Source organism: Bufo gargarizans, chromosome 2 (assembly GCF_014858855.1).
Source record: "Bufo gargarizans isolate SCDJY-AF-19 chromosome 2, ASM1485885v1, whole genome shotgun sequence".
Classification (NCBI taxonomy): domain Eukaryota; kingdom Metazoa; phylum Chordata; class Amphibia; order Anura; family Bufonidae; genus Bufo; species Bufo gargarizans.
The window spans coordinates 628,922,375-628,935,211 of record NC_058081.1 but is presented as its reverse complement, the minus strand read 5'-3'; the positions used below and the strand labels follow the sequence as shown (position 1 = coordinate 628,935,211).

The window sequence follows — 12,837 nt, the reverse complement described above, 5'->3', positions numbered from 1 at the left end:
GGGAATCACGTGATGTATGGTCCAGTTCGGGAGTGGACCAGTGGTCCAGGGAGAGAACGCCAAGAGTCCGCCTAAGTATCCAAGGAACTGTAATGCGGCTTTGCCGCGTCCCATCACATTGCACTGTTCCAGTGACACTTTTGGACATATATGAAAGCTGCAGGATACAGACTTGACCTTCTTTGGATTACAAATAGTATTGCGCAATACTTAGGGTGCACCCCAACGTTAAAGCTTGCTCAGGAACATTTAGGCGCAGCCAGGCTGCTTTATGGACATTGGGGAAAATTACGCAAGTACTGGGTTAGTGTTAGGCAGTATTATCCTTACTCGTGTGTTTATGCTCTGTTACCATTCTGTTTATATACGCTCAGCTACTTTTTCACTATAACTGTTCAGTAAATGCAAGTGTTGTAAAAGGAAGGATCGCTGTCTGTGTCTGTGTGGCATCGTGTACCCTCTGAATCTGTGGGCCCAGACCCCGGTCCTCTTTCATATGTATCTATCTATCTATCTATCTATCTATCTGTCTGTCTGTCTATCTATCTCTCTCTCATATCTTACCACTTTTCCCAGCTATCTGTTTATCTATCTAGTTGGCTAGCTATCTGTATCTCTATTATTTTATCATATACTGGATTTGCATAACATTCTTCTGGTTTTTATACATATTACCTATAACCATCTTAAATATTATGCTACTAAGCTAAAAGATGCGGGGGAAAAAACTGGTAAATATCCTTGTACTATTCTGCCGACAGGATAGTAATATCAGATTTTAGTCATATATAAGTTATGTATCCATCAGTTAACACACAACAAGTTGTCTGATTTCATGTGAGAAATGACCCAAAATGCTTTTAGAGCCGCGGAATATTCTCTTTTCTACAATCCTAATACAAACCGTGTTCCTGACCTTTCCGCCACATTCCTGAGTGAAAGGTCAGCTCCATGGCTCAATAAAGGTCTATACTGTAAATCAGCCCCATCCACTGTTAATGAGCCAATCTAATCATGAGAAGGATCCAGCTCAGGGTGAGGGTCTTTAATCTACAAAATGACCTTTTTGTTCTCAAAGTTCTTTGATTACCTGCTGAACATGAGATGGCAAATTACAAGCAGGCGGCTGTCATGTCTCTTCTCTACATCAAAAGTCCTGTCTAAATGTCTAGAAATAACTAGGATTCTTATTTTAGGATGGGCTTGTCTTCTTAAAGGTTCAGTCTAGTGAGCCTATACTAATATATACAGTGGAGTCACATTATTATGACCACTTCCTACTTTCGATATCGGCAGAATGTAGCTCATGAAGGAAGTGAGGTTTCGTGAGAGGGCTTGGTGGGTATATAAGGTGTGTGATAGGTTATCTGCACATATCCCTCGTTGCTGTCATGGGTAGTAGGGGCGATTTATTAGAGTTCTAAAAAGGGATGATTATTGGCTTTTGGGCCAAGGGTGGTAGTATTTCTGAGGCTGTGCAGTTTGTGAACTGTTCTCCTGCTTTTGTGGTGAAGTGTGTGGAGAGTGGACAAATGTAATCATTGTGAATAAGCGACATGGAAACTGCGGAGCAGCATGTACCATTGATGTGACAGGTGAACGTTGGCTCTGATAGTGTACAAGGGCAGACCGACACACTACAGTGGAGCAGATCACCGCCAAAATGAACCAGCGGGCTACCAGACTTGTGTCTAAAACAACTGTTCAGTAAACCCTACTGAGTATGGGGCTCCGAAGCAAATGGATGGTCACTGCACCTCTGCTAATGAAGTTGCATCAGCAGAAAAGGCTTCAATTTCTGCATCGGAATTGGAACCACTGATTGGCAAAGGGTTGCCTTCTCCAATGAGTCACGTTTTCTGCTTCATCGAATGGATGGACGTTGGCATGTAAGACGAGAAACATCAGAGAACAAACACCCTGCAACCATTGCTGGAAGAACACAAGCTGGTGGTGGAAGCATTATGGTCTGGAGAATGTTTCCATGGCATTCTCTGGGCCCACCAGTCCATGTGGAAGGCACTCTCAACTAATTTGTGTATGAATCCTTCCTGGAGGATCACATACACCCATACATGGTGATTGCCTTCGCTGGGGCGGATGGGATCTTTCATTAAGACAATGCGACATGTCACACAGGTAGAAATGTCTAACACTGGTTAGAAGAACATGACCAAGGCTTCCAAGAAGCCTGTGGGGAGGGAACAGCATGGAACTGCTCCAGCAACTTGCCTTTACAGTAAAATTTTGTTTACCAGCAGCCTCCCCTAGGGGGAGCTCACAGCATACACATTTATACACCTCAAATGAGATCAATAGGTGTATAGAACTGTAGGCAGTTACCTTCCCCTAGTGGTAGCTTCAGGAAGCAGTGCTTAATAAGTGGGGAAGCTCCCACCAATCAGCACAATGATGATCATGCAGCGCTGCAGCTAATGTGTCCATGTATACGACATGTTGCTGCTCCTACGTACACATCAAATAGATATCTTTAGGACAGGACCTTAGTGTTAAAATCTCAAACAACCCCTTTAACTCTATCATTGATGAAAGGAGCGTTGAGATTGGATGGAGCGTTGTGTTACAAGGGAGTGAAAATCCGTGGCACAGGATATATAAAACCATTCTAAGGGCAATTTACCCCAGAGATTTCTTCTTCATGGCTGGTACAATTTCCGTCTCTATATCCACATTCAGATCGAACTTTAATGTGAAGCATTCCTTACTTGGGTCCTGCAAAAACAGAATAAAATTAAGTGTACAATATGTAATTTGCAATAAGAACTGACAACCAGGATGGCCCCACAGCAGGTATCACTAGGCCAGATATGAATATTATATATCACTATGTGAGCTGGTGACACTGGATGAAGCTTTGTGGAAGGAAATACTATACTGCAATACAACACCTAAAATAATACCAAAATAAAGTGACAATTAACAGTTCTGCTTGGAGCCTACATTAGAGTACCATGCAGAGAACATATAATCGCAACAGATAGAACCTACCTAATAGCGCCGTACAGGAGAACACATAATACTAGTATATAGAATCTACATAATAGTGAAGAGAACACATAACAGTACCACATAGAGCTGTACAGAATAGTGTCACACACTGCCATACTGAGCTTTCATAATAGTGCCATAGAGGGAACACAAAACAAGAACTTACATAAAAGTGCCCCAAGGGAAACACAGAACAGAAATATACATAGCTTACTAGTAGTGCTATACGGAGAACACACAGTACCATACAGCGACTAAATAATAGCGCCATATAGTGAATGCAGAACAATACCTTACCTAGCTTGAAGAACAGTACCATAAATAGAACACATAGGGCCAGATTTATCATTACACTTACATCTTACTCCACTTTTACATATGTCCAAAGTCACTTTTGGCTAAGTCAGATTTATTAATGGTCCTTCACTACTGTAGATAAATGTGGTTTGACAGGTAGCAGTTTATCCTTCAGTAAGTGGCTGTACATAAGTCGCACGTCAAGAGAAGCATGGTCCTCACTGGAGTGAAATTGCGCAAATTTTTGTGACTTTTTTTAAATTGTCGCAATAGTAAATCTGTCTAGAGATTCATTTACATAAGAAAACACGCCCACTTTCAGAAAACTGGCGAGTATAGCGCAGAGCCAATAAAAGTACACAAATTTGTGCGCAGTTTTAGCTGATTGCGCAAAAGTTTGCTGACTTTTTCACTCCATTATTTTGACTTGAGCTAATGATAAATCTGGCCCATAGGGTTCCATACAGTAACTACATTATGATGCCAAACTGTGAGCTACAGAACAGAAACATAGAGCTTACATAGTACTGCCGTATAGGTACATGGCATATGGTGCCATACAGAGAACACACTGTAAACAGCTTACATCATATTGCCATACATAATAATACTAAATGGCAAATGGGTTTGGGGGCCTGAGTCCTGACTCATCCATGAAGGCAGATGTTGGGGGAGACAAGGCTCAGGCATGTCCAATCCTCATAAGGGGTGCTGGGACAGATTTTGGGAGTGATGCCTCTGATGGAAGACACAATGATGCCACGTTTGCGGATAACAAAGCAGCAGAAGACTAAACAATGGTCTGTGCTGCCATGTCCAGTCTCTTCCCTTTCGTGAGGGCGATCTAAATGGGGACAGGCAAGGAAGAAGAAAACTAAGTTTAGAAACAAGAGATGATGTCACAGGCAGCGGCCATTGTCTTCCTTTCCCCATTTTTAGATTTGTATTTATTTTGGTGAAGCTGCAATGAAAAATATCAAACCCAAATACGAAAGAGAACGTGTCTGATGTCTGGACACTTCAGTTTGGAGGTGGCAGGGGTGTAGCTGTGGGGCAGCAGAGGTAGCAGTCACACCAGGCCCTGGTTCCTGATGGGTACCGAAAGCTCCCCTAGCAGACAGCAGTATTATAAATGCACAAATTGAAATTTTAGTGCAGTTTACGTCAATGTCTAGGTGCACCCTGGGCCTGAGAGGAAAGACTGACACAGGGACTAATGCTGCCAGCACGCAAAGTCTAACAATTAGGGATGAGCGAATCGACTTCAGATGAAACATCCGAAGTCGATTCGCTCATCGCTACAATACCTTCTAGGTGGGTCTACTAAGGACTGCATGCAGCTCTTCCCTGGATTGTCAGCCTGACTCTTCAAAGTTTTCAATATGCACAGAATTCAGCTCTGCTACATCAGCATGGATCTACATGTAACAGCTTCGTGTTTTATTAGTAAGCACTATTATCCGCCGCTCAGGACATCAGATTGGGTTTACACAGAGACTGTCCTAGCTTGTCTTTATCCCCTGCGTATTACCATATCTGGCCCGACTTCAGCACCACCTCCCAATGGTCGCTAAAAAATGGACGCACAGACGGCAGGGGAAAGCTGGAAAATAGTCAAACGAAAAGTGAGATGCAGTCACCGCTACCACGCCAGGGCCTCGTCCATACAGTATGTCTAATGTGTATTCTCCTGTTACAGAACATGGCAGGCGACGGAAATCAACCGTGATTAGGGGCATTGCTGAGTTCATTCCAGGTGTGCAGGCGAATCTCCCATCACCCACCAACCCAATAAATCCCCCCTCCCCACCCTCCTTATTAAAGTACATACGTACATACAAACATATATCAGCAAGCACCAGGGTGGTCTGGCAGGGCACTTGTTAGGCAGTGCAGATAACAGATCCCCAACCACAACGCACTGACCTGGGAAGTGGCAAATATGTTAATTGTACTGTCACACCCCAGTCCCCCGATACCTAGCCCAGTGCAAATAACGCTGTTCTGTTAAACTCCATGACCACCAAAACAAGTGGCACCATACCTACTTTGGCCCCTTTTTTTCCAAAGACGCATATTTAGAAGTGCCCTTAAAGACTTCCCTACTGCAGACAGTAAGGTATTAAACTAACAGACCATCTTCCATCCAGACCAAAAACACCAAGGAGGTGGAATGTTCCTGGTCTGATGCAAAAATGCTGCTCCTCTTCTCTGCCATTACCTATTAAAGGGGTTGTCCATCAGGATAGGCCATCCGGAGACTAAGCTACACCCAAACACCTAATCAGCGGGGTGTCAAGCCCCCACCGATAGCTTTTACTGTGGCTAGGCCATCACTTAGTAAAAGCTGAACAAACCCTTTAAGAAAAGGGGTAAGCCTATGTCACACCAACACCGTTTTCTACTTTCCCCTTTCCACTACACCCAGTCCACTCCGACCTAACCCCTTTCATCTTTACTCCTATTTTCCCAGCTAAAACCCAGTCATACAAATCCTGCACCATGCTCTTACTATATAACTGGCCACAGACATCATACTTCTGTCTCCTGAACCTGTTGAGAACTGCAAGTTCGCCCGACACACTAAAGTGTGGGGAGCTCCCGACTCTCCTCTGACAGACGATGTCGGTGGAGACAAGCCGACAAGGAATAGGGGGAAGCAAAAATGTTCTCCCAATCCTTTTGTCCTCCTGGGAGATAAGCCGCCACCAGAAGTGTGGGGCAGCAGCTTTATATAACTCTCCCCATAGAATCTATTTACATGTTCAGCCGAAATGTATGTTTATCGGGAGACGGGAGGGAGTCGGGAGAGATAGCTGGCGGCCAACAGCTATTGAATGGTTATGGACGGCTAAACCCAAATATCACAATGTAATTTCCAAGGAGGTAACCTTAAGGGATGCAAGGGTAGCAGCTTCACCCGAACCCTGGTTTAAGAATAGATCCAATGGTCCAATATATTATAAATAACAAGTAGGGGCCCTTTAATAGATATTTAATTGGTGACAAGGAGCTAAAGGATTTTTCCAAGCTTTTAGATTGATGACCGTAGGATAGGTATCAATGTGTTCATGGTGAGTCCAATGACCCCTGAAACTCCCCACTTCTATGCAGAAGGAGGGGTCACATGTGGTTGGCGGTGTGCCTGACCTCTTCACTGCAGTACAGATATCCCGATACTCTCACATCCATATTGATACTGCTCTTCAAGCACTCACTGAGCTGAGCTGCAGTACCAGACACAGCCACAAACACATGGTCATTGTTGTGTCCGGTACTGCAGCAAAGAGGCGGCAGGGCAGCTGACCATGGGGGTCTTTGGCATGAACAGTAAAATAGCAATATCTCATACATTTCACAAACCTGCCATCTAACCTCACTCTGCAGTGTATTGTTATATGTTACCAGCCATTTCTGACAAGGTAGAGCCCAAATATAGTGTCCTTCAATGCCGAGGACCTGCATTTATACGCATATACGTGTAATGATATCAGCAGCTTGTCTTATAGCGCTTCCCTTTAATAAAAAAACAAACAAAAAACAAATGCTTTACTGGCCCTTTAAGAAAATAATGGTATAAAACACTGCTATACATAAATCTGCTTAAAAATTTAATTTTACCGGTTTGTTCCACTTCCTTGTTGATAGTTAGCTCCTTGGTAGCCATGGTAACCCAAGATGAGTATTTCCGTTCCAGCTTCCCTTCCTTATTTCAGCTTGGCTTCCAGCCTGTCATTATAGTGGAGTTCTCCCAGAGGTTTCCTTTGTGTTCACTTCTATGATAACGGTGCTCAAGTGTGCAGCTACATGATAGGTGTGACCCCCATCCACCTTGCCCATACCCCCCCCCCCTTCCTGCCTTTAAAGTGTAACCATCATTACACTTTAACGTTTTTGCAATATACTTTATTGTTTGCCCCTTTGACAGCCCCCTAACTGAGCACTAGGGTGTTTCATTTTGTAATGAGACCTGCAGACTTTGCTTACGCCCCGAATATATGCCAAATTTCAAGAAGATTGGATAATATTTAGAGGTTGCACACTTTGATCAGTTTTGTAAAAGTAGGCAAAAAAATTTGATTTTTCAATGTTAATTACTTTTATTGGAAAAACTAGAAATTACAAACTCAAAATAATATTAAAACTAGACACTACGATTAATAGGTAGTATGATAGGCAAAACATGCGTTATGTTAATCAACTTTGAACAATGCAATCCCTGCTTTTGTTAGCTTGGTGACGACTTTTCTGTGATGCTCGACTACCCTCAACAAGAATTGTTTTTGTTGTTAAATATATATATATATATATATATATATATATATCTTTTACATAACTAAGACTCGGGGCGTAAGCAAAGTCATATGAAAATCACATCTTTGGAAAAATGAAACACCCTACTGAGCATTGCTAATGTCCTTCTCAGTTTCTCCCCAGTGTGGTGGTGCAGAAAATGCTAAAGGGAAACTGAAGCTAGAACTGATGCTATTGTTTTTTATGGAATTGTTCATAAAAATGCATGCTACATTTTTCAGTCAAGCACTACATAGATGTTGGATCTGTGCGCTAATTGCACCTGCACATATATCAGTTGTATCAGGCTCTGAAAAAAAAAGAAAAAGCTGCACGGACACAACTGATGTATGCGCACCCAGCCTAAGGCCTCATACACATGAATGTTTTTTTTCCCGTTTCCGTTTAGTTTTTTACGTTCCGTATACGGACTGTATACGGAACCATTCATTTCAATAGATCCTCAAAAAAAAGGAAGGTACTCCATATGCCTTCCGTTTCCGTATTTCCGTTTTTCCGTACCGTTCAAAGATAGAACATGTCCTATTATTGTCAATATAACGGACAAGGATAGTACTGTTCTATCAGGGGCCAGATGTTTCCTTTCCGCAAAAAATGGAATGCACACGGATGTCATCCGTATTTTTTGAGGATCCGTTTCAGTCGTGTGCAAGAGGCCTAAGTAGAATCTTTCTGAAGTGGCAGGCTTCTCAGCCTGCCTCTGCTCTCCCTGCCCCAGACCCTGCCTCCCTATAAGTGTCTATAATATATTTTACAAAAAAATAAAAATATAAACTCAGCATTTTCCCAAGTTCCCTGACTCTGTCTTGCTGCCAGGGATGATCTCTGTATAACCATTCTCCTCTATGTGTCCAGCACATGCCTTTTTAGGCAGATGGACTACAGCGTTGACAGTAGGTGTACTGCGTTCATCTGTGCCAGCACTATACCTCACCAGGACCTGGTAATTAGTGTGGACCAATGCTACCACTTTGAGCCCAGTACATTTTGGGATTAACCTCCACTATAGGTAGAGAGAGACCTGTTAGTATACGGCCACACTTTTTAGGTTTTTGTATGCATTTTTTGTATCTAAACTCAGGCGTGGATCATAAAAGGAGAGAAAGTATTAAGGATAAATACCATTTCTCCTCTTTTTTTATTTCACTCCTGATTTTAGCTTCCAAAAGAATCCAGTGCGGCTGCATAGATTTTGCATTGTGGCCCAGGAGATTCAAGGTATGCCTGGAAGGGCACACGATGAGGGCTGGTCTATGGCACAGTGGATACAGGTCATTTTTATAGAGTTACATCGTGTTCTGGATATGCAAATAATCACAAATCATTCACTGTCTACATAAGGAAGTAATACAGAGACTGCTCAGAGGCAGAATTCGTCGGCCTGTCCAAACAGGATTTTCAGAGTAATACACTGATATCACTCAGCTTGTCCTGCCAGACAGATGTTCTGAAGGTGGAAAATTCAGCTCCTAGATTGTATAAACTGGCAGCGGTTCAGTCCTATGTCAGAATCAATCAGTGACTGAAAAGCTCCAACGTGAAAGGAAATATTATCTGTAGCTGAGGTTCAGTAAGTTATCATCATGTTACCGGTGTGAGGAAGTCATACTTAAAGGGGTTTTACGGGATTTCAGTATCTCTGATTTGGGCTCACGGGCCAGAATAGTGACGGTTAGTCCACAGTGATGTCACAGCTGGGGTCAGTAATTGGACACAATGGTCACGTAATGTATGCCTATCAATTCTATAATAATAACAGTATAAATAATAATACTGATCCCAATAATAACAATAATATAAATGGTAACAGAAAATCCCAATAATAACAATAATATAAATAATAGTAGAAAATCCAAAAAATAACAATATAAATAATAATACTAATCCCAATAATAACAACAATATAAATTATGATAGAAAATCCCAATTATAACAATATAAATAGTAATACTAATCCCAATAATAACAATAATATAAATGATGATAGAAAATCCCAATAACAACAACAATATAAATAATAATACTAATCCCATTATTAGTAGCATGAGATACATGTATAGACTCGTGTACAATGCTCGGGTATTTCTAGTTGAATGTGGACACGTTTGACCTGCCACTCTGTTCATTTCCAGGGGCCCTGGGGTGTAGAAGGTCCAGGTGGGACCCCCACTGATCTATTAGGTAACCCCTACTCTGTGGATAGGAAATAACTCCAAGGATTAAAGGATTTTCTAGTTTTATGTAAAAAAAAGTAATAACGGTAATTTGATGTCAATTTTCAATATCTTGCTTGGTAATAGTAGAATGGAAACATTCTTGACTGGATCCTAAGAATTAAATTCCTTCCTGACTTAAGCTGGTCATAAACATCAGATCTATGTTGGTCATACCGTCCCTATTTGGCTGACCATGTATATGGCATTTCCCGACTCTCACCCAATGGCCAATTAAGGATCAGCATGTTGGATCTCAGCTGCCCAATCCTTTTCTTCTCAGGAGATAAGCTGCTGACAAAGATCTCTGGCACCTACTTTCTCCCATGTACCTATTCAGCACTGACCGGAGCATGCATGTCTATGGGAGGATCAGACCAGCATTAGTGTTCCTCACACAGGAACACAATGTAACATTGTAGGTAATCCTCTGTATAGCTAATATAGACCCATCTCCCTACTGTCATGGACTTTACAATCTAATAGCTCTTCCTATAAAAAGCTTAAGGCTCAACTGGCAAAAGGCACTCTCCAGGACAAAGCCGCACCGGACGTTAGGCATAAATGGTAAATTTATAGGTACACTGCCTTCCTTGCTCCTCAGAATTTTTGCTCTGACTTGATAAGAAAAAAGGGGCTGCCAATTCTCCAGATACAGTGATTGTCTAGGTGCAATGGCATTAATAAATGTGTCTTCATATCAGAAAATAAATGACCAACAGGTAACATGGATGTAGATCACCAGTCGTTGGGAAAATACAAAGGCATGTTGGGAGTTGTAGTTTCCCAACAGCTACAAAACTGCATGTTGGAGACTACTATACAGGTGAAACTAGAAAAATTTGAATATTGTGCAAAAGTTCATTTATTTCAGTAATGCAACTTAAAAGGTGAAACTAACATATGAGACTCATTACATGCAGAGCGAGACATTTCAAGCCTTTATTTGTTATAATTTGGATGATTATGGCTTACAGCTTATAAAACCCCAAAGTCACAATCTCAGAAAATTAGAATATTACATGAAATCAATAAAAAAAGGATATTAAATAGAAAAATGTAGGACCTCTGAAAAGTATAATCATGCATATGTACTCAGTACTTGGTTTGGGCCCCTCAATGCGGCATGGCATGGATGCTATCAGCCTATGGCACTGCTGAGGTGTTGTGGAAGACCAGGATGCTTCAATCGCAGCCTTCAGCTCTTCTGCATTGTTCGGTCTCATGTCTCTCATCTTTCTCCTGGCAATGCCCCGTAGATTCTCTATGGGGTTCCGGTCAGGCGAGTTTGCTGGCCAATACAACACAGTAATCCCATGGTCATTGAACCAGGTATTGGTACTTTTGGCAGTGTGGGCAGGTGCCAAGTCCTGCTGGAAAATGAAGTCACCATCTCCATAAAGCTTGTCTGCGGAAGGAAGCATGAAGTGCCCCAAAATCTCCTGGTAGACGGCTGCGTTGACTCTAGACTTAATGAAGCACAGTGGGCCAACACCAGCAGATGACATGGCTCCCCAAATCAACACAGACTGTGGAAACTTCACACTGGACTTCAAGCAACTTGGATTGTGTGCATCTCCACTCTTCCTCCAGACTCTGGGACCTTGGTTTTTCAAATGAGATGCAAAAGTTGCTCTCATCAGAAAAGAGGACTTTGGACCAGTGAGCAACAGACCAGTTCTTTTATTCTTTAGCCCAGGTAAGACGCTTCTGAGGTTGTTTGTTGTTCAGGAGAGGCTTGACAAGAGGAATACGACATTTGAACCCCATGTCCAGGACCCATCTGTGTGTGGTGGCTCTAAGGCTACTTTCACACTAACGTATTTGCTGGATCCGGCAGGGTTCAGCAAAAACACTTCCGTTACTGATAATACAACCATCTGCATCCGTTGTGAACGGATCCGGTTGTATTATCTTTAACATAGCCAAGACGGATCAGTCATTAACTCTATTAAAAATCAATGGGGGACAGATCCGTTTTCTATTGTGTCAGAGAAAACTGATCAGTCCCCATTGACTTGCATTGGGGGTCACGCCGGATCCGTCTTGCTCTGCATCCCAGGATGGAGAGCATAATGCAACATGTTGCGGTTTGCTCTCCGGTCTGGGAACGCAACTAAACAGAAAGGAATGCATTTTGGTACATTCTGTTCTGTTCAGTTATGTTTTGTCCCCCATTGACAATGAATGGGGACAAAACGGAAGCGTTTTTTTCCGGTATTGAGCCCCTATGACGGATCTCAATACTGAAAAACTTTAAGCTAGTGTGAACGTACCGTAAATCCAGCCTCAGTCCACTCCTTGTGAAAGTCCCCAACACTTTTGAATGGCCTTTTCCTGACAATCCTCTCCAGGCTGTGGTCATCCCTGCTGCTTGTGCACCTTTTTCTTCCATACTTGTCCCTTCCATTAATGTGCTTTGATACAGCACTTTGGAAACATCCAACTTCTTTACCTTGAGGCTTTCCCTCCTTATGGAGGGTGTCAATCATGGTTTTATGCACAAATGTCTGTCAGGTCAGCAGTCTTTCCCATGATTGTGATTCCTACTGAACCAGACTGAGAGACAATTTAAAGGCTCAGGAACCCTTTGCTCAGGGGGTATAGATTAATTGCGGTATGCCAGAGCTTGCAGGGGTATTACGTGTGAGGTCATGGTGTGAGCAATAGGTGGGCCGAGGTAAATACCATTCTGGTTACTCACGGTTACATTGTCCATGGGCAGGCTCCCACAAGTGAAAAGGAGAACGGCACAAGGATTTTCTGGGGCACACTCTGGTGTAAGGGACACTGGCCACTTGGTGGTTCGAGGTGCCCTTGGTGGTCTGTATTAATGTGCCTATGGCAAGGTCCCTTGTAGTCGTGACGCCAGTACCTTTTGTATGGAGGTACAACCATTTACTGTAGTGTTAATTGAGGAATTGGAGACTAAGACAGGAAGGATGAAATCCAGGGTAGAACTTTACTGAAGATGACTCCTCATAACAGTACATCCAAAGTATTA

At 42.5% G+C, this 12,837-nt stretch overlaps 1 protein-coding gene across 2 annotated transcripts in view; it reads right to left on the bottom strand.

Annotated features, from left to right (window-relative positions):
- The window catches only part of PLEKHG5 (pleckstrin homology and RhoGEF domain containing G5), a 283,957-nt gene that overhangs the window by 87,253 nt on the left and 183,867 nt on the right, over positions 1 to 12,837 (bottom strand). For both annotated transcript variants that reach the window (XM_044282134.1, XM_044282135.1), the window contains one exon: positions 2,642 to 2,733. In XM_044282134.1, the coding sequence (XP_044138069.1) occupies positions 2,642 to 2,733 (92 nt within the window). The remainder of the gene's footprint in view (positions 1 to 2,641; positions 2,734 to 12,837) is intronic.